Source organism: Fringilla coelebs (genome assembly GCF_963513975.1).
Source record: "Fringilla coelebs genome assembly, chromosome: 3".
Lineage (NCBI taxonomy): Eukaryota > Metazoa > Chordata > Aves > Passeriformes > Fringillidae > Fringilla > Fringilla coelebs.
Window position 1 is genome coordinate 45656393 of NC_140030.1, and position 22686 is coordinate 45679078.

The 22686-nt window shown below is 40.1% G+C and overlaps 1 protein-coding gene across 1 annotated transcript in view; it reads right to left on the reverse strand.

Moving 5' to 3' along the window:
• The window catches only part of SESN1 (sestrin 1), a 77944-nt gene extending 55616 nt beyond the window's left edge, over positions 1-22328 (reverse strand). Inside the window, exon 1 of the mRNA XM_084203131.1 lies at positions 21762-22328. Coding sequence (XP_084059257.1) covers positions 21762-22025 — 264 coding nt within the window. The 5' untranslated portion in view covers positions 22026-22328. The remainder of the gene's footprint in view (positions 1-21761) is intronic.
• Between the last annotated feature and the right edge of the window lie 358 nt (positions 22329-22686).

Sequence of the window (22686 nt, forward strand, 5' to 3'; positions counted from 1 at the left end):
CTATTAGCTACGCTTTCTCCCACTACCTCTCTCTACTGCCCCATGTAAACACTCACACAAAGCTCTTACTGAAAAATACTGCTCACTTTGAAAATATTCTCAAAGCTTTATGTTCTCACAACCTTCACAGATCACAGAATTTTCCTTTCCCAGAGTAGTGAAGGGGAGATAACACTGACCAAGCATCAGAAAATTCTTCCTAACTTCACAAGCTACTGTGTTGCTCTCCCTCACCAATCTGTACTTCTCTCTTCCCTACTCCAGAAACAGTAACTAGACTTCCTCTCTTGTTTCAGCTCTGTCTCCAGAGAAGCAAACAAGCAGCACCCATTACAGCCCTTGCTCAGCTCTGAGCCCTGCTCCCAGCACTGCAGCACAAAACTCTGCCTGGCTCCAGACTCACCTGAAGCAGTAAGTCCAAAAGCCTCTGTTGTCCAACAGGCTGATATCTTGAGCCAGAGGTGCAACCTCCTAGACTGTCATCTGCTGAAACCCCCATCTCAAATTCTTCTACTTCAAGAAAGATGAAAAGAAATCACTAGAAGAAATGGTTATATTTGAGCTTGGACTGTGTCCTCATTCCATAAAAGCCTATTGCTAGAGTTCAGCACGTGTTTTCCCCTTCAGTTTATAGAGTGGCTCCTCCAAAAGGTAAAAAGTAAAAAGCACAAACCAGCACTTGGACAATGTAAATTGTAGATGGTCAATGCTATTCCTGAACTCTGGTCCAAGTACAGATCTAACTACACTCACTAATGCCTCTATAAATCACCCCTTTCCAAACCAGCTGGGTCTAGTAATGCATAAGGGGTCCACAAGAAGCAAGTCACTGTGGGATAGATTAAATTAATAAATGTGCACCATTTAGGTTGGAGATAGTCTCAGATTTCCAGCAAGGAGAAATCAAGCAGACCATTACACAAGCAAAGCCTTACCAGCTTCCATTTTGCATAAACTACTGTTTTTTCTGGTTCCACACCCAAAGTATAATGATCTCCAATAAAAGGGCTGACTCCATCTTTTCAAGGACATTGATAACTTAATGTTAAAAGGAAAACTATGGGGGTTTTGTTTTCCTTTGGTTTGTTGCTTTTTTCTCTATTGGTATTTTGAAGATTAAAAACTTAACAGAAGAGGGAAGGAATCGCCAAAAAGGAAGTCTGCTAACCTGACAATGGGCCAGCCTTTGGTTTTATGCTAGCTATTCCAGAAACAACAACGAACCAAACAAAAAAATCCCAGACTATTTTGAAGTTCCATATTTATAACTCTAGGCTTCCGATATTCATAAAAGCTTTTACAACTAGGAGGTCATTAACAGTCACCCCAGATATCGTATAACTAATTCACGTCACTTGGAAAGGTAGGGAGAAAACTATCAGCCCAGTCCTGTGGAAAACAGGGAAGAACTGGCCATCATCAGCCACCTTCTTTAATCTACTGCCAATAGATTAAACCAATAATTGTCTACAGCAACCATTTGATGTTTGACAATTGCTACATTTCCTTCCTTTCCAGAATCCTTTAAGAAGTTTTGAAGATGCTGGAATATATGTTTTAGCATGCAGGCATGCTTTAACACAGACGGAAAAGTTAAACATTAATAAGAGCTGTTATCATAGTAAGTTCACACAACTGCAAACAATCAATTTACCACACCATTTTGTGAGTTAAATCTTGTCACTCAGTGACAGCAACTGACAGCATGCTCTCCATTTGATGTGTTTTACACAGCAAGTCAGACAAGTAAGTTTTTATAGATGAGCTACTTCAAAGTTAATGGTAATTTAGTTCACATGCAATCATGGGAAGTTACCCTAAAACAGAAGGCCTCAGTGTGAAGTGTTAGCGTATATCTTGTAAGTTCAGTCACAGAGAAACACTCAGGGGCTCTTCAGGTTGCAGATTTTCATAGTACTGTTCATGAAACCTCTGGCATTCACAATGCCCTTGTGCATCCACTCTGCGCAAGATTCAACTGCACACATATCTATGTTTGAAAAAAGATCTATTAAACAGAGTGGAAGCACAGTGTCACTAAAGAGACATGTATTTCATCTCCTATTGTTTGACATAATTAGGAGATGGGGAAATAAAAAGCCTCTGCACATTTAATATATGCTATTATGTCATCTAGTTGCATGTTTGCTTGAGGCTTACTTCATTTGGCCTGAATATAAACTTGGAAGAACTTCAGGTTCTTTAATGCTAATGATCTAGTTCTGCATAATACAGTCAAATGAAAAAGCTCGACATGGGAAAACTTAAATAGCAACAAGAATACACAGGTTCTCTTCAGGAAGAATTTCAACTTCAGCCTCTATTAAACTCAACCCAGTGTACAATACTTGTTGACACTGTTTCGCTCTTCCTCCAGACTGTCCTGCTGGTTTTGTAACCCTGTTTCAGCCACTTAGCTGCAGTAGTTCAGGTTACTCACATTTCACTGCACTCGGGTTTTGAAAGCAAGTTGCAAATCCACTAGAGACCAATTATTTTCTTTCTAGGTCCCAAACTGTTCTATGAAGTCTTATACACCCATTGATATTTTAAAGAACTGTTCTTCTTTTACCTTAATGGGAACTTCTAGATGCAAACATTTTTCTCTGAAACTAAAGAGAAATAGAAAACTCATAAAAAATACCAAGAGACCAAAACCCAGTTTTGGTTCAAACCTCCACCAAGAGGTGGCAGTCAGTAATAAAGGAATAATGAACCTACAGTGCCCTCACGTGTGAGGGGATATGAATTAGAAGAAGTCTGGTGATCTAGAAAGGGAGAGAAAAATTCTCAAGCCTTCAGGAAGGACCCTTACTGAAGAAAACAATGTTTTCCAGCATGTGGGGATAATTGCCCTCATGCATTAGGACAGACTGGGTACTATAAACATGTGCAAGAAACAAATGATAAAATATCTCCACTTTCAACTGCCTTTTCAGATGCTTGTGAGCTGAAAGTTTCATGTGCATTCTCACTACAGGAACATAAAAAAGGCAGTTTAGTTATCTAGTGTAGAAGCTACTAAATAATATTTCAAGGAAGTACCACCTTAGTGGAAGGTCAAATTTATAAATACAGTAAACACTGTGCAGACAAGTCCAACAATCTTGAAGACAACATTTCTTCAAGTGTATTAGCAAAGATAATACTTCACTCTATTACCCCAGAACACAAAGTTATCTTTTCTACAGTTAGACAGAGATTGAGGAGGGTAATGCACCTTAACTAGCATTCACAAAACCTGCAGGTCAAGTAGGAAGTCACCTAAGTTAACCAACAGGAAGCACCAAAGACGGAGTGCCTTATCTCACCTCTCACTGTGCTAGAGCTTTCTGCCCACCACAAAAAGGCAACTGCATCTATTCACGACCACAGCTTCAAGCCAAGAGACTGGTGCTCTCACCTCAGCAGTGAGATCACTTAAACAAGATAGAGGCCAAGTCCCAGTCACTAATGGGCCCAAGGTGACTTCACCTCCTCTCTAAATAAAGTTAAGCTGTTTAATGATGGTGACACAGCCAGCACTTCCAACTGCATTAGTCCTGCTTTACATGCAATTCCTAACTTGTTCACAGGCCTGGAAATGAGAGCAAAAGCTAGTTCAATTCTCTCATCTTGGGAGCCCAGGCATGTAAAGGGCATGACTTTGAACCACCTCAGGGAGAAAAGGTGCTGAACCCAGAGTCCTCACTCTTTGGAAATGCTTTAACCACTAAGCTATTTCTCAGGAGTGGGAGGGGTAGCTCTGGTTTGTTTTGTGCAAAGCCCATCTGATAGGTCTTCAGTAAACATGCTCCAAGAACACCATGTTCTGCAAGCCCTGAGAGGAGATAGAAGGAAACATTTAACCTCTGGATCCACAGAGAGCTTACTTGAGCACAGGCGTGGAACTACTGCCCACTTCCAGATCTGAAACAGCCTTAAGCGTGGCTGAACATCTGATGAAGTTCTGCCTAGATGCTCACTAACTTTGGCTAAAGGGTTAGAAGGATCCTGAATTTTGAAACTCTCAGTTGGATCATAAACACAAGCTTCCTGAACTCAGCTCCTGTCTTTAGACTGTGTCATTGTCTTTCAGTGACTTAGCGAAAACCAGAACCTTTGTCTTAACAAATAATTATAACACAGGACAGAGGAACTCCCATGTTGGTGGCTGTTGGTAAGTGCAGAAATCTGAAGTTATCTTATTTCCATTTAAAACAAACAAACAAACAAACCCCCAAAACCCAATCAAGAAAAACAAACAAACAAACAAACAAAAAACCCCCAAAAAACCACTAGCTGTACTATAAAAACATTGGGTTTGAAAAGCAACGTATTCTGATGCTAGTAACTACCAGAAGTTGCGTCTATCTAGATTACTTCACCTTTCAATTTTCAAGTTTTTGTGTTACTGTAGGGAAAACATTTTCCTGTTAGGGTTACTTTTTCCTATAGTGCAATCTGTTGCAGAACCTCGTCTCTCTTACTGTTATTGTGAATGAGGTATCAGTGATAAAGCAGCAACAAACTTGTCAATGAAAATACTGCATAGGAAGCTCTGCTACAGCCAGGGTAGAATTAAGTAGAGCACCTTTCCCACTGGATGAGGCCTTGCCATACAGCAGGATAAAAGCTAAAACACAGCTAGGAAGTTTCACCATGCAGGGTTCCTCTGAGCACACACCAGCAATTCCTGTGCACCACAGTCACACAGCAAAGAATATAGTTTCTTCTAGCTAGTGAGGACTGCCAAAAAATTCTGTTTTCCACTATGTCTCTTTATAATGGTGGACAATTAACAGTATTTAAACAGATTTTAGCCTTGACAATGCAGTAGTTTTACTCTCTTGGAATAAAGAAAAAAAAAAAGCAAATAGCAACACTACCACACAACACATTATTTTACTTAAGATAATACAGTTCAGCAGAAAAAAAATTATTTAATTCCAGAGATAGCTTAAATGTGCTTATTGGTTAATTTTGTTTAACAGGAACTAAAAAGTCGCAAAACCTTAAATGTCAACCCTCTCTTCCCAACTAGAATCTACTCTTCTGTTGAACCTGTTCTTAGAAAAACTGGTTAGCTGCCATGTGCTAGTTTAAAATTCTTCTCAGATAAGCTCAAAATTAAAGTTAAGAGTTATTCGCCAAAGTCTTCTAATAGTTTATTTTCCCCTAAAGTCCTTCATACAGAACCCTTGCTAGATCCTTCACAAAAAGAAAACAGACTGATTATGGCTATTATTTTCACTTAGTACCTCTACTGGTATTTTCAGATTAGATCAAGGAAAGTCAATGCTACAGCCAGCAACAGAAGACACCATCATACATACTCAGGACTGATTTCCTTCACAAACCTCAGCTTTTTTACCCCAACTCTTTCAGTTATTAAAACATCACTGTAGTTGGGCAGAGGATTTTTTTCTGCTGTTGTTTTGGCTTTGGGGGTTTTTTTTAATCTGTGGGAGTGCATGCCTCCTGTGTTCAGACATGGTGACTTACTGCGGTGATTGCCTTTTTCCTTCTTTCAGTTTTGTTTTTTTAAAAGACATATTGATGCCAAAGCTTCATTAACAATAAAGAGGTAATATTAGGGAAGTTTCAGTTGGAGATAAATGCCTAATAAAACTGAAATAGTGACAATCATGAATTAAAATAGAAATAGGCATGAAACTTGAATATAGTGTACATTATTCATAATTAATATATAAGGTATGTGATTCACCTACTACCACAAACTTCTTATTCATGAATGCTTTTCTTCTGCCTTCACTATAACTGTGTCAATCATCACTGCTTTAAGTCAGTTACAATTACATTATTTCTAAAGAAAACAAGCAAGATTTCATCACCAACAAAAAAATAACTAAAAATATGCCCCATCTCAAGAAGTTTTCATGCTACTATTCTGCAAACAGAAATAGCGTAAGACAAAAGGATAAAAGTTTCATTTTTCAGGAGTTTTAGAGTAATACATCTCCATTTATATTGATGTCACTTCAAACAAATCAAAAACTGGCAACAAAACATGAGACATGAAGTCTCCCCCAAGTGTTCCTTCAAATTCATTACATCTTCCTAGAGCAGGTGCACCAGCTTAAAGTTCATTCTATGTGGAATTCTGTGAAGCACATACAAGTGAGGAATGTCTATTTACTGCTGTGGCAACTGGCACACCTGGTAGCCCACACTGAGCCAATTTAGTCATGAAAATATTGCAGCTACATTCATATGACATTACATTTAACCTCCCAGGCCCTGCTGAAAAGTACACCACACAAATAGAGACACTGTACTTCCAGGCTCCATATGGCCCATCCAACACTCGCGTCCTGCATCTCTCTACTCAGAGTGTAACTTCTCAGATTAAGAGACAAGTGTGAGTGTCAGCTTGGCACAATGATCACAATTATGGCCACAGGAACTCCAGGAAACCTGACACCTGTAAGAGGAGACACATGATTGTTCGTAACAAATGGAAGTACTAAGAGAGTTTTGAAACAGAATCCTGCAGCAACATTTCAAGATGCTTCTGGACAGACCAACCAGCACAGGGCCCCCAACCCTGCAAGCACATGCATGCTTCACTCTACCACACAGGAGCAGCCATTCTGGCAGTTTAGGGCTGCTCCCAAAAATAATAGGCAGATGGGATTTTTTTCAGGATAATGTCTGTGGTACACTACACTTTTAATGAAGTACCTGCTGATTTATTTTTAATCTATAATTTTTAGATCATGTGATGGTATTAATGTAAGTACCCTCAGTAAAGCAGTTCCCTCCAAATGTGACAATAAGTGCCCAAAATACTACTGCTAAGACAATAAATCCTTCAGAAGAAAATCAAGGGGAAAAAAACCCCCAAATCCTACCACAACAATCTAATTAAATAGATGTGTTTAATATAATAGTAAGTTTAATCTGAATAAAGGAGAAATGCTTTCCTCTTATGTACAAAACCAAATTGTGTCCTATTTCTGTAGCACAACACACTCTTTCCCTCCCTCTTCAAAAAAAGATCCCAGAAGCTGAACTTTAAAAAAGCCATGCAAACATGTATTTCATCCTAGCTTTCTGAAGGCAACATATTTAGAAGTGTTCTAAAAAGAAAGAGAAGACAAATACTTAACATTTTGATTGGAGAAATTATCTTAGCATATTTCAGTCTTTCTTGTTCAACTCACTTCATTAATCTAAGTAGATTTCCACTACTCAGGTTAAATCCTTCTCCCACCTTACAGGGCCTTCAAAGCTTTCTCAGTACTTTGGCTTTAATATAAAGCACTTTGGACTGAGGTAAATAAATTTCACAGCATCTGGACAAAATGTGGTTTTTTCCTAACTTGATGAAGTTTTAAGACCTCAGGTATTTATTTCTCAATGTGACATCTTGTCAGTAAAAATTACCTTAAGGGCCAAGTTAAGTTTTGAGATGAGGGAGAGCAAGTTTCAAACTCCAGTTCAGTACAGATCCCACTCATGCTTGAATGAGATACTCATACACCCAAGACAAATGCTCAAAGATTTTTACACCTTTAAATGAAAACATAAAACTCCTAATGCTTGAGAACATCTTCTTTGTCTGTTCAACTGCCTTCACAAGTCACTCACCTGAGAGAGGCAAACCAAAGACTGGAATCTGAGACCTTAATGTTCATAGTTTTTTTTTGGCTATTCTAAGGGTATTTTTCTTGCTGTTCTCCATCAGACTTTCAGTTATTACTGAGGAAGACTTTTCCTGCAAGCACTTTGTCTAAAGCAGTGCATTTTCACAAAAAGGAGGGGTTTTTTTGAGGCATCAATCAACTTTGTAACAACCAGATAAACACTGATATTCTAGCAAATTCTAAATTTTACTCTAAAAAACACACCAAAGAACTAGTTCCAGTATTGTGGTGGCTTGATGCTGGCAGCACGCCAGGTCTCCACCAAAGCTGCTTTATTCCTCTCTTCTTCAGCTAGACAGGGAGACAGAACGTAATAAAAGAAGCTTGTAGGCCAAGGTAAGGACAGGGAGAGATCGCTCACTCACCTGTAATTTACCATTAGAGGAAAAACATACTTGATTTGGGGAAATTAATTTAAATTATTAATAAATCAGAGTAAGATAATGAGAAATAAACCAAAAATTTCAAGCATCTTATCCCCCCACAACCCTACTTTCTTCCTGGACTTAACTTTCTCCACAATTTTTTCTACTTCCTCTTCCCTAGCAATGCAGGGGAACAGGGAACAGCGTTGTGGTCAGATACATTGTCTTTGCTGTTCCTTCCTCCCCTGCTCCAGGGGTCCCTCCCCACAGGAGGCAGTTCTCCATGAACTTCTCCAAAGTGCATCCTTCCTCAGGGCTGTAGTTCTTCATGAACTGCTCCAGCTTGGGTCCCTTCTACTGGGGTGGAGCCATTCAGGAACGTACTGCTCCAGCATGCATCTCCCTCAGAGTCACAAATCCTGCCAGCAAAATCTCTACAGCTCCATTATCCAGAGGGCCACAGGTGCTGCCAGGAGCCTGCTACAACACAGGCTCCCAGACTTCCTCAGGTATCCACCTGCTCTGGTGTAGGATCCTCCACACCCTGTAGGTGGAGATCTGCTCCACCACAGACCTCCACTGGGACATCCCGCCTTGTCATGGTCAGGATCATGGGCTGTAATCGAGTCTCAGCTCCGGTCCCTAAAACACCACTTCCCCCTCCTTCTTCCTGCCCTTGTCTGCAGAGCTGTTTCTCTCACATATCCCTCTCTTCTCACTCCAGTTGCTATTACCCAGGGCTTTCTTAAAAGACATTATGCCAGAGGTACCACCACTGTCACTGATGGGCTCAGCCTTGGCCAGTGACAGGCCCATCTTGAAGACAATTAGACATTTGGGAGATTTTCAGCAGCTTCTCACAGGAGTCAGCCCTGTAGCTGCTATGAAACCAAAATCTTGCCATGCAAACCCAATACAAATACAGAGCCAAGGGGGTAAAAAAATAAAATCAATTTTTTATTCAATAATCTGCCCCACACATTTCCTGGACTTCATCTCCACTACAAGAGAGAAATAAAAAAGATCGCTGTAAGATCCTTCTAGAAATTTAGAATTTGCATCAATAATGAGAGTATTCCCTTTGGCATGCTCTCCTGCAGATGATGCCAGATTTCCAAATCAGACTCTGTGAAGAGTCATGATCTAGTTACATGAAGGAAAGCAACTGCCACAAGGACATAATAGCAGCTTTTCTTCTATATTTTCTTATAGTAGCAGAATATCTTTGCAACAGAGTATTATATGGCATGCTGCTTCAATTCTTTATCATTCAATAATATTCAGAATTGTTAAGAACTCAACTTCTTAGATGAGGCTTCCCCTTGCCATTTCAAAGTCTTAGGGTTCAAGACTTCTCAGAGAGCTCAATAGTCAGAAACACAAACTATGTAAGAGGTATCACACTATTTTGAAAAGAAAGTAGTTTACAGACCTTATTATCCACGTGAAGACTGTCTTAGTCTGTTGGAGATGAAGAGCTTGATTTCAATGAGCATCAGAATCTACCGTTGTTGCAGATAAAGGAATTTAGTCTCAAATTAGACTATGAAATTATATTATCCCTGGCTTCCATTACATACAGAGGGAGAAGATATTTCACATGATACTATCCCTAGGAAAATAATTTCATTCTATTTCAAAATTATTTATGCTAGGCTTAAGAATTTAGAGTTAGTTCTTTGTTAGATTGCCTCTTATATTGTATATCCATAATAAAAACTTACAGCACATCCTCTTTCCAGTTTAATTTCCACTTATATTTCTTAGCAGTTTTCGACAACAAAGGAGCTCAATGCTTTTTACAAGTCCTGTCTAGTTGGATTGGCCACTCTTATTTTTAAACAAATTAATTCAAGTAATACTGTAGCAGGATACTCTACCCCAGAATGTGGTCAAGCAACTTGGACAATGTCCTGTTTGCACAGCTATCAGTGGTGGGCTGAGCTCAGGCCACGTGCTGGTTTTGGTGTTGAACTACACTAAACCCCAATTCAGTATCCTGACAGTGAGGCAAAGATTTGGCAGACCAACTGCTAAGCTGACCTGGCAGACATGGGACTGGCAGTCAGTCACTTTATACTATGAAAGTCCAGTCCACTTTTATAAGGTAAGGTTTCTCTAGCATATTCCCTCTTGACACTCCTCAAGGTTAAGAGAGAGACCTGCCCACGAGCATTGGTAGGGTGAGTTACATCCACGTGTACTTAATTATTCTTTCCAGCGAGCTTTAATATAATTGCTTTGCAATAGTGCTCTCTTCTATCCTTTACATAGACTGCTACCAGTTCTAGCTTTTATACTGTACAGGAAAGAAATCTAGGGCTAAGACTGGATCCAGCCACATCTGGAGTTCTCTCTGAGGAGTTTGGAAAGCAAGGGGTTCCTTTCAGCACCTCATGGTTCTTGTTGCTCTACCCTCGATAAGTACATAGAGCAAATGTTTAGAAGATTAGTATTCATTTTTCTGCTGAAGTTTTTATTATAAACTTGTATGACAAAATAGACATGATGATAGACTTGTATGTTTGTTTCTGTTACAGAATCAAGAAGGTGTCTCCCTACAGCTGTCTAAAACACAACGTACAAAAACAAAAATTTCACACCAGACCATCACACAGGACAGAACCAGACAGGTTATATTAGCAAAGGATAACCTGGGATAAGTTTGCACTAAAGCCAGAGACTTCAAACAAAACTTCAAGTTTTGGCCCTCCCACACCGGCATCCCTGACACAAACTCTGAGATTATATCTTTGAAGACATGTTATTCCTCAAAAGGCATTTTTATTCATGAAGTCATCATTAAACAGAACTGAGTCTGAGTGAGTGTGCAACTAGAGAAATTTTCAGTTTCCCAACCAAGAAGAGATTTAGAAGATAGTATTAAAATCTGATTTTATTCTCTGCAAAATGCATTAGTTTTTTTGACCTCAGGACATCTTCCCAAGTATTTTTTAGCAACTGGTTTTTTGAGGGAACAAACAGCAAGTCATTTAGCTTCCATGTGACATTTCCATCAGAACTTTGCAATCACCTTAGCATGTTTTTAAGCACATGCATGAAGATTTATTGCCACTGGAAATGACTTTTGAGCCACATGGCTACCCTACCCCAGAGATCTGATAGCCAAGAACTGTACCTCCCTCCAAAACATGTGGATGCGTGACACACTGCACCACAGACCTGGGGCTCTGAGAAGAGGAACACAGATGGAAGCCACATATATGGGAAGCACACCACAGCTTACCAGTACAAAACTAATTTTTGAATCATGAAGCGGCCATATTTTCCACTGCCCTTAGGAGTAATGATCGGCACACTGAATTCAGAGTGTATAAAACCAGCACTTTTTCCAAGTCTTATATCACTAGACACAAACATACAGAAAACTCTACAAAGAACACAAAACAGTCTATGCTTCAATCTCAGGTATTCATTTAATGCATAAGCTACAAAGAGTTAACTACTACCTTTAGAATCTAAAATTAAGATTTTTACATTGTGCATTACAAATTATATCTTCTGCATTAAAAAACAGCTTTCATTCCTAGTGAAACCTTACTCAAAACCTTGATTCCTTTAACAGAAAGGCCTGACACTGAATAATGAAAGAAAAAGAAGCAACATTTGACATTTCCAATTTACACATACTCTTCTGACAGATTATAGACAGTATCAGCCAAGCAGAGTTGCCATATTCTGTATAGCTAGAAAAGCAGAACACTTCCAGCCAAGATACCAATAGGCCTTCTAAAAGCCAGTCAAAACCATTTCCATTTGGCTTATTTTCCTGCCTCGTGGAACAGAAGAGTAGCAATAAAAATGTCAGAATTAAGCTTTTCTTACAGAACACTATTAATATATCAATTTCTAGGTAAATATAAGCAACTATTACAAACATAACTCTTAAAAACAAAATGTAACCTACGTGAAGTTATAAGGTTTCCAAAACCTTTTCTGTAACACAAGTAGGAAGGACAGAATGGACACAAAGGAAGTTACAGCAAATATCAAAAGCATATCCTGGTAAGGCCTTATCTCGAAACATGGTGAGCTCCAGAAAACGTTTTGTGCACAGCAGTTGCCAAATATTTAGTACTGTTAAAGGGACATAAGCTTGCACTCAGCACTGACTTGAAATTCATAGAAATAGAAAGTTTTTCTTCAACTTTTTCCTTTCTTCAGTCTTTATTCTACATAGCTATCAGTGTGAAACTAGTTTAGAACTAAAATTTAAATAAATGGAAAATCCAAACAAACTATTTAATCTGTATGGAATGTGCTGTTGGCAAACAGGCTGCATTTAAAGCTAAGAGTTTTGTAGCACCAGAACACCAGCAACAGGCTCAGCAACAAGCTGCAATGGAAATAAAATCTTTCAGAAAAGAGGTTCTCCTCCTCCCAGACACAAACAAAAATCTTTCAGAAAAGAGGTTCTCCTCCTCCCAGACACAAACACTATCCCCTCTCCCCCTCAAAAAAAAGAAAACAAAAGAAAAAAAAGCATACAGGAACGGCTTTAGAACTTTAAATAAGTTTGCATTTTCAAGTTTATTCCTCCTTTGAATAAATGTCATATTATTCCATGTTTACTCTCTAGGAGTTAAGAAATCCTTGACAAAAATATTTGTCTCAGAAGAAAACCATGGAAAAACAATTCAATACCAATCAAGAATATCCCAGGGAGAGAAATTTGGTGAAGAGGTGATTACATCTTGAGTCTCAAAGCTCAGGCCCACAAGCCTGAGCTATTTAGGCAGACAAAGGACTTGCCAGGAAAGACCTTCAATTAAGAAAACTTTTATTACTGACTCCAGAAGGCAGAGAATAGTGAAAAAAAGTTACAATTTTTAACTAATTTACGGGGGAAAAAATAAAGAACACGTGTTTTCAGAAGCAGTTTTCAGTGCTTTTCTACAGTACAGTGCCTGAATTGAAAGTAAGTTCTTGCAGTTGCACAGAAGGGACACATTATCAGATTACATAAGCAGCATCACCTCTATTTTTAAAATACCAGCCCAGTATATTTTTGGGTAATATTCTTGCACTAGAACACAGTACTGGGTGATACTTTTAACCCAAAATTACATGAAAGAACAAACTTTGTTTCTACATAAAGCTGAAGTAAGAAAAATGGTAAATTGTTTACTAGGTTTAAATAGACCTAAGCCAGTTCACCTTCCCAAACCAACTTTTGGCAGTAATTTAACCTAAGCTTTCCAGAAAAAAAAAAAAAAAAAAGACAAAGGGGAAGAAAAAAAGGCAAAATCACTGAAAACATCAGAAAGACAGTAAACAAGAAAAAATGCCAACACTTAACTTAAGTTTTTGGGCTTAATTAATTTATGTGGCTTCAAGTGAAGATTTCCATGTTTCCATTGATTTCTGGAGAGAAACTTAAGCTTTTCCCACCCTCCAATCCCTGTTAAACTGTAAACAATTTACTGGAATAGAAAACCATACTGACAGCAAACCATATTTTTGGAAATTTAAACACTCGGTATCCACAGGAAAATATAATCAAGCTTTCAAAACCTTTTTTTCTGGCCCACAATGGTATATTCAGTACTTTTCCACTATGTTTATTTTAAAAGGAGAAACCCTGACCTGAAGAAAAAGTCAAGAGTAAGATGACAAAACAGCAAGTATTTCTTCAGTGCTCACTTTGCACTTGTCACAGTAAGACAATGTAATTTTCTTTAAAGTAATATGCTTTGGTCAGGCTTACAGAAGATACATTATTTTACATAACCTAGAAGTCCATACTTTTTTTTTTTTACTTAATATTGTATGCTAATTTACAAAACATTGCAAAATCTTAGAGCTTTTCCCTACCATCGCTAACATCTCCTCAAGATACATAAAATTTCCCCATTTGTGAGCAAAAAGCATCCAAAAGCAAAAAGAACCCAAAATGAAGACAGTTATTCACTAATAAACAAGACCAACAAATTGTATTATAAAACCCCCCAAAAATATAAATAAATTGGCTTTTTGGAAACTTAGAGCAGAACTAGGAAAATCAAAGCAGAGATGGGAAGGATCACTGCTACCCATACACTGTTAGAGTCAGAGCAAGAAAATCAATTTCAGATAGAGATCTAAGTGGACACTAGAACCTGAGTGTAGACTGGAAAGGAATATATCCAGTTATGAGTTGAAATGAAAAGCCAACTTCTAAAATTATCTCTAGAAAGAGAAACAAAATCAAAAGAAAGTTTAAAAAAAATCTTAAAAAGCATTCATGTGACTTAGTGACTGCTAGATCAGGAGAACAGATGCTGCTATTTACAAAATGCATTCAAGCTGAAGCATTTCTGGTTCCTAGAGATCTCTAGGTATTAGCTCCTATTTTTAAAACCAAAAAAGAAAGGAAACAAATATTTTTTAACTAAGCCACCAATGTACATCCTATAATTGCTTACCTCACTACTAAACAGCAAGAGATAAGGAAATGTTTGTGTTTGATTTCTTCAGTTTTAAAGCATTTCAATGCAGTCAAAAAATAAAGATGATGCAAGATATTACCAGAAGTGTGCTTCATGCTTCACTTATTTTGAAAATAAAAATTCTAGTTATGATGTCCTGAAAATCAACTCAGCAGAATCACATAAATTCATAAATTTACAGATCAAGTAATTTCCAACAATTATAAGGACAAGCTGACTAAGCAACAGCATTAGAAGTGCCCCAGATGCCCTACTTCGCATCATTTTGAGAACCTCTACTGTTTTCAAGCAACTCCTTATTCCAGCCAAAGACATTCCCAAGATCAGGCAATTCTGGAGTTGACAAGCTCAGCAAGAGAAAATGTTCCTTCATCTCTCTCAACAGACTGAAGCCTTAAGAAAGAAGGCAAGTAGGCATTTAAGTCTTTAAGAAATATGTTCACATGCCTGCTCAGAATATTCCCTGACATGTCAAGATTAATTCTTCTCCATTAACATCAGCCTCACCCCACACATGTGATACAGACCCATCACCAGAACATGTTGACAATAATACTGCAGAGGCAGCAGACGCCATAAATAAGACTGATCATTTTAAAGCATCATGTCATTACTTCAGTATTCTCTCTCAATTTGAGAAAACCAAGAGTATTAAACACCACCAAAAAAGCCCATAACAGACAGATGTTTTCTAAACTAGTGATCTGGTAAAGCACCATGTGGATTTTGAAGGGAGCACCCTACAATGAATAATTAAATCCATTCCATCCAATGGCTGGAAGAGACTTCATGCTTTTGCTATGAAGTGAACTCACAAAAAATGATGTTTTAATTCACTGTATATAAGAGCACTATGGGATACAGGAACTGATTTGGGTATTGGCATTGTGCAGATGGAGTAGTCAGCTTCCAGATGGATCAGATTCACCACCACCAGTGAGGACACCATATTTAAATTCTTAAGCTTGAATAGACTATAGGTTTCAACTGAGACACCTTTCTAGGGTGGCTGACCAACAGTAAGAATCACAAGGGAACATCCCTATCATACAGCAGGACACAGTGACATTAACTTGGACAAAAATCCTAAACCTAACAGATCTGCCTAGCTAGAGATCTCAAAGTTCACTAAAAAAAACCTACTAGTGTTGTACAGGAAGGCTAAAAAATACTTTAGACAAAGTTATAAAGTCATTTTTCAAAGATTACCCCCAAGAAGATTCCAGATTTGGAAAGTCAGGCAGTCTTTCATAACACCACTCATCAAGATAAACCATTTGGGAGCAATGAGCATAATTTACCCTCATTACTCTTAACAAGTGCGCACCACAGAGCTCAAACACAAAGCAAAAAGTGAATTATCTTGTGAATTCACATTGCTAGAACAAATATAGCAATGAAACAGAAAAGTAACTCCTGTTTTATCCTTTATGGATGCACACAGGGGAATTACTATATCCTCTCCTCGCCGAGGCTTTATTTGTACTACCACAGTGGCAGAGGACACAATGTCTGCTTTGGCTATGACCAGAAGTCTTCCCATCCTTTCTGGATGCCCATTTAATTTAAATGATACAAGTATTTTGCCAGGATTTGGAAAGGAAGGATATTCCCTTCCATGTCCTCTTCCAAGCAAGCCTAGATCCCAATCAGTCCCTCAAGGTTTTAAGACAGGAAGATTTATTTGGCTGCTCACATGACCCCTCTCTTCTGTGCCATAACAGCCCTTGGCAAACTGCGGATTCCGATACATCTATCCACTAAAGCAGCAGACCTGAGAAAACAAAGGGATAATCAAAACCACCCCTTCAAGCCCACCTGATGCTTTTATCTATGAGACAGGTTTCAGACCACAGGTTTGAGCACTATTTGTCAAGTAAATACAGTCTTGAAAATCAAAGGGAAAGGACTCAGATGGTTCATGAAGTCCCTCCAAGCACTTACCAATACAAAACACAGAAAAAGAGGCTGGAAGGAAAAATTCATCCTGCTAAGCAATGTTCTGCATTTCCTAGGGAGAGATCAAATAAGCACCTCACTCCTGCCTGATGTTTAAGAACAGCTTAGATCTAGGGATGAACATGACTGGAAAATCTACACTAATATTGAAATTGTCCCCAAATATCCAATCCAAGTCCTTCTGGAATTTAGATCCATTGTTCATTCATTCTAGCTCATGTTTTCTTTGTTTTTGCAGCAGGATTTTCATCCCTTTTCATCCCATTTCTTTTGGAATATATTATCTTAAGCCTCCTTATAGCTGACCACACCACCACTAAGTACTTCAAATCTTCTTCACCAAAAAACTCCAAAGGACTAGAAGATATGATACAAGCTCACATTAAAGTGATTTTAAATTATATGATTGCTCTCCAGTATTCTTACTCTCCCTCCCAGCTCGTAATCTATTCAACAAAGCATAAAAATTTGTTAATCAAGCCTTTGCTGGACTGGACCTTGTAGAGCCTGTACCAAGTACTTGTTACTTGACCTCACTTGCCTTCTGGGTATGGTTTTCCAGCTAATTTTACTCACTAAAGTGCAGTCTATAAATCACAATTCCCCAGCTTGTTAATAAGGCTACCGTGAACATTGAGGACTCCAGTATATCAATCTATTAATATAATGGAATCTCTCTGCACCACAAGGCCTGTTACTCCATCACAGAAGCAGCAGCAATGCTGGATTTAAAAGAATTTATCCTGGCTAAGTCTGCTTTGGCTGTTACTCAACTTCTTTTCCTAGGCACTAAAAATGTGTTTCAACACTGGTCTAGTATTTTTTTTTTTTGAGCTATAGTTAAAATTCATCAGCTTCCTCTTCATCCCATCCCATTTAGCCCACACTGAAGAGGTATGCACCAATTAATGTGAGTCTGCTACTTCCCTCCACTATCTTGAAATTACAATCCACTACATGAGATCACTTCAGCTAGATGCTTTTTTAAGCACCCTAGAATTAATTTCACCAGGCCCTACCAGATTTAAAATCTGTTGCTTATCCAAGAACCTATAGGTTTTCCCCCACCCTGCAGCCTAGGAAGGTACTATTTATGCTTTTATGGATATTGACTACACAGGCTGGATTAACCATTTCAGAAAACATTTCAATCACCTCGGCTTTATCTGTTAATCCACTAATCTGTGGATCTTTTATTTCTTGTTTTCTTCCAATATTCATTTTAGCCATGCTTCCTTATGTTTTTGACATCCTAACTTTATTCATACATCTCTGAGTACTTTCTGTATGTTTCCTTTATTTACATCAATGTAAAGATCAACAGAGAGCAGAGTTATTTTTTCATTACTGATTTTCCCCTTCAATGCAAGTGTTTGGTATCATTAGACTACTTCTCAAAGAGGTAGAGATTGCTTCTTCCTTCCTTATATTTGCCCCCAGTCAAGCTCTATGTGCCATATTCTCTGCTTTTTGACACCCATGGATTTTATTCTGCTGGTGTCATCTTTTATCCTATGTAGACTAGCATCTTGTTGCACCTGCAGAACCTGCCCCCCATCAATGTATTATCTTTGTTTACCAAGAGAATGAGTTTACACACCCGTGGATAGCAGTATGTCCTGCTGAGTTTTCTCCACTGAATGGTTACAAGAGATTATAATTACCAAATCTCATCCTTTCAGTGATTCTTCTCCAGCTATGGACAGACACCTTGTATTTATATTCCACTCATACATTACTGATTGATCCAACAGAGGCTGGCAGAAGACTTTTAATGAGCATGTGTTTAGACATTCCATTGCTGTTCTTTCCCAATATATTTGTGTTGGTGTGTGGACACCCAGCACACTGGGAGGAATGACGCACTGCTCTGCAAGGTCATAGGCACTATGCTATAAATACATGCAAAACACCCGTGAGCAAGAATTTACCAAGAACCTATGATACATCTTGGGGGTTTTACCTCAAAAACCATTCATCAAACATTTTTAAATGCAAACATTGAAACTGTTTTCACTTGGTCAAAGCATTGCAATTGAAATATGATTAAAACATTTTTTAAATTATCCATTGAGGTCAAAGTGGCTTTAGGAACTTGCTTTTATTAATAAAAGCAAAAATTAGAAAAAAGGGGGCTCATTTGCTCACATTGTCTTTATAATAACCCTTACAAAAACAACTCATTTATTCTAAATGGGAAAACATATGTATTCTCTAAGGTAAAAAAGTATATGTTATTATACATATATAGACATAGAGCCTACAATGAGAAAACTCATTATCCTGAACATAAGTCAAATAAATGGGAATTTATGTTAAGCAATAATTAATTCTATAGATTCTGATACAAGCAATATTTTTTATTATTAATATCCTTATTAAGGCTATTTATTAATAGCAAAGAAGAAAACTGCACACTTAGCAGTCCACCACATATCAGAGGAATTTTTATCCAGGGGGGAAAAAAACCCCAAAACATAACAAAGGCAGGCTCAGAGGGATGCCACACTGACACAGGCTGCTGCCAAGCCTGCAGCTTACACCAGCCATATAATACATTCTACCAACCTGCTCCAGACACAAAGCTGCAAAATCACCAGGAGCACCAGTTGCTCATGCCTAAATATTTGCTGACTGCAAATATTTAGGCATGAGCAACAGGCAAGAGGGCGCTAACTCAAAGAAAGAAATAGCAATCAGACCACATGGAAAATTCTAATCTTTGATTTCCTCACTGATTTATGCTGGAAGCAAATCTGAAAGATGAGTAAGGCATATTTTGCAGTTGTCCATATTGAGGCAGCTGGGGCAGGCAGGAATAAAAGGAAACACATGAGTCCAGGCTCAGAGTTCTAGTCTGCGATGGACCATTCCATAGGAGAGAGAATGAGGGGAGCCCCAGTTCACAGGACAACTTTCGGGTTCAAAGTTGCCTCTCCTGCCCTGGGCTCCATGTCATTTAATCATTTTGGACAGCATAATTGTACATATTGCTGTTGTCTTCGTTATTGTTTCAGAGCCCAAAACAGGGAGATAAAGTAATACAAGTGCTGATGCTGTTCTGAATGGGATTTCACATTTTTATGTAACTAACCTTTGGAAGCACTGCTGAAAGCCACAAGTTCTATGGGGTGATAATATTTAATAGTTTGCTCAGCCATCCTCACTGCACTGATCTGAATAATATTATTCTTGGTAATTAATCAACAGAAAACCATTTCATGCCTGACAATAGTCCTCAGCACCTAAAACAGAACATTTGCACTGGATTATTTCTCCAACAAATGTGGATCCAAAGACTACAATGAAAATTTTCATTTATGGGTACAGACACAAGAACTAAGATTTGCCACTCTGAAGTGATAAAATACAGAATACTTCTCTCTTAGACCTATGCTCCCAAAAAGGAAAACTTAAAAAAGCAGCTTTTAAAAATTTTCTTAAAATAATGTTGTATTTGACTTTATTTTGCTTAACTTATTGGCAAACTTTTACTGCACCTTGTGTGTACAGTTGGTTTCACAGCTATTAAACCTTTCACACCTATGTTTATTAATCAAACCAGCAAGGACCATGGTATTTGATCTTGCATCTGCTGTATGAAGATGGACATTTTCTTCCAGAACTTTTTGGCCTAATTAAAAAAAGAAAAAAAAAGCTAGTAACAAAGTTTCTAAACCACACTAAAATTTGAACAGGCCACTAACTTCAAAAACATAAAAACATAAAAGGGAGTCATCCGGTCCTGTATTCTGACCTCACCCCAATATTTAGGTGAGAGATCACCATCTGTTTGGCCTTTGAATAGACTGATATTTTGAACCTGACAAAAACAAGTCTTCCCTTAGCAGTCTGTTGCAGTAACTCATCATTCTCACTGGTAACAGACTCACTTCTCGTATGAACCTTTAACAAGGAAGATGCCAGATGAAGTTTTCAACTCAATATTCAAGTTTGGGGTGGTTGTTTGTTTCACTGGCTTCAGTCTTTAAAGAAAAGCTGTCAAGCTTTTCACTTAGACCATGTGGAACCATTAGCTTGGAGAAAAACTCCACACAACCATCAGCTTGGAGAAAAACTCCAGCCTAAACTGGGTAAAACTGCACACTACTGAGAAGTTAGACAAAATAAACAGAGACTCTTTCAGCTCCAATAACTCAAACCCAGAATGTATTTCTATATATATGATAACATATAATATTTTTTATGTTTCACATATTTATGCATATAATGTATAAATTATTCTATCTATAGTAATTTCATGTATTATTATTATGTTTCCCTGGATTTCCCTATATTCAACCTGTTAAAGTTCAGGGAGAAAAAGCACAGCAGTGAGAATCATGCAGCTATCTCCAAGCACAGCTCTCTGTATTCACTTGTGATTAAAAGAAATACCCAAATTTCCTCTCCCTAGTCTGCAGCTAAAAGTAGCATCTTTAGCAGTGCTGACGGACCCGTTGATACAAGAATTCCGAGACCTGTGCAAAAACCTGAGGTGAGCAAAACAATTGCAATGCAAGTAACTATAATTAGACTGCAAGAGTGGAAGAGTACAAAGTAACATTTATTTTTGTTAGCATTAGGTCAGTAAATGTAATCCTCTATTGGCTAGGCTGCCTATGAGCAATTAAAAAAAAAGTTTGGATCCTATCGATGCCAGTGGAAAAACTATTTACCAATAAACAACAAGAAGGCATTCTGACAGGCTCTGCCATAACAACAAGCTCAATTGCTTTTTAAAGTTCCAAGACTGCCCATTTATATTTTCAATTGGCAACACTAATATCAATACCCAAATCCTTCCTGCTTTTATGTTAAAAGTTAACCAGGTAATGCCACAGCACTAATAATACAAACTGAAACTAGAGTGCTAAAGTTGTCATTTTAGTGATTCCTTGGGCATACCCCAACTTTCCAGCAATTCATTGCCAAGTCTTCCCTGGTGGATTTCACTGAAAGACTTCGTGCTTTTTCACAGAATAGTTAGGGTTGGAAGGGACCTCTGGATATCATCCAGTCCAACCTCCCTGCCAAGGCAGGGTCACCTAGAGCAGGTGACACAGGAACACATCCAGGTGTTTTTTGAGTGTCTTCGGTGAGATACTTCCCCCCTCCCCCGCTGCCTTCCAATAACGCTTTTCCAAGTGTTTATTCGGGGAGAGAGCCGTAGGGGTGGGGAGCACTTAGCACGTATAGATTGCAAGAATAAATCTGAGAGGGTGGATCAGACGGCCACCTCGTCGCACAGGTGAAACCCGAAGGCGCCCTGCGTGGGACAGGGCGGGGAGAGCCCCCGGCCCGGTCCCAAAGCCGAAGGGGTGGTGTGCTGCGCTCACCTGCACCCCGCTGAGGATCGCCGCGCTCTTCTCCCTCACGTCGGGGAAGGGGCACCTCTTGGACAGCATGAGCAGGCGGGCCAGCGCCTCGCCCAGCCCGTCCCGGACGGCGGGCACCGGTAGCCCGTCGGCGGCCGCCCCGGAGGCGACGCTCTCTGCGCGGCGGAGCACGGCTTGCCCGATGGTGTCCAGGGCGGCGTCGCGGGCGGCGGCGTCCCGGCTGCACAGCCCGTCCCAGCGCACCTCGCCCTCCCGCTCCTCCATGGGGCCGCCCGGCCTCTGCTCCCCCGCCGCAGCCGCCGCCTCCTCCTCCTCAGTAGCCCCGGCGCGGCCGCCCCATGGCGGGCTCCCGGCAGCCGCCAGCCCGCCCACACAGACGACGACGAGCGCGGCCGCGGCGAGCGCAGAGCCCGCTGCCCGCGCCGCATGGGGGGCAGCGCGGGCCGGTGCCCCCGACAGCCGCCGCCGCCGCCCTCCCGCGCCGGGGCTGCCGAGCGAGCGGCGCCGCTGCGGCTTTGCCTTTCCCGGCGGGGAGAGGGGCGGCCACCACCCCGCGGCGCCGGCGGCTCCTCCTCCCTGCCCCGGGCATGGAGGGAAGGGGCGGCCCCGGCCCTGCCTCTCCCGGGGCGGCCCCTCAGCCCTCCCCGCCGGGGCCGCCACCGACCCCCGGCAGTCCCCTCACTCGGGGTTGGGGGGAAATAGCCCCGCCCAGCACGGGGAGCCCGCATGACAGACCGCCGCTCAGCCAATCGTGCTTCAGCATTCGCAGCCAGGGGGCCCAATCGCGGCGGGGCGAGGCAGTTCCTGGAGGTGCTGCTGGGATATGTAGTCCGGCCAAAGGGCGCTCGTGCGGCCCTCTCGCGGGAAGACTACGTGTCCCGGCAGGCAGCGCGGCGCGTGGCCGGAATCCTGCCGGGGAAGGGGG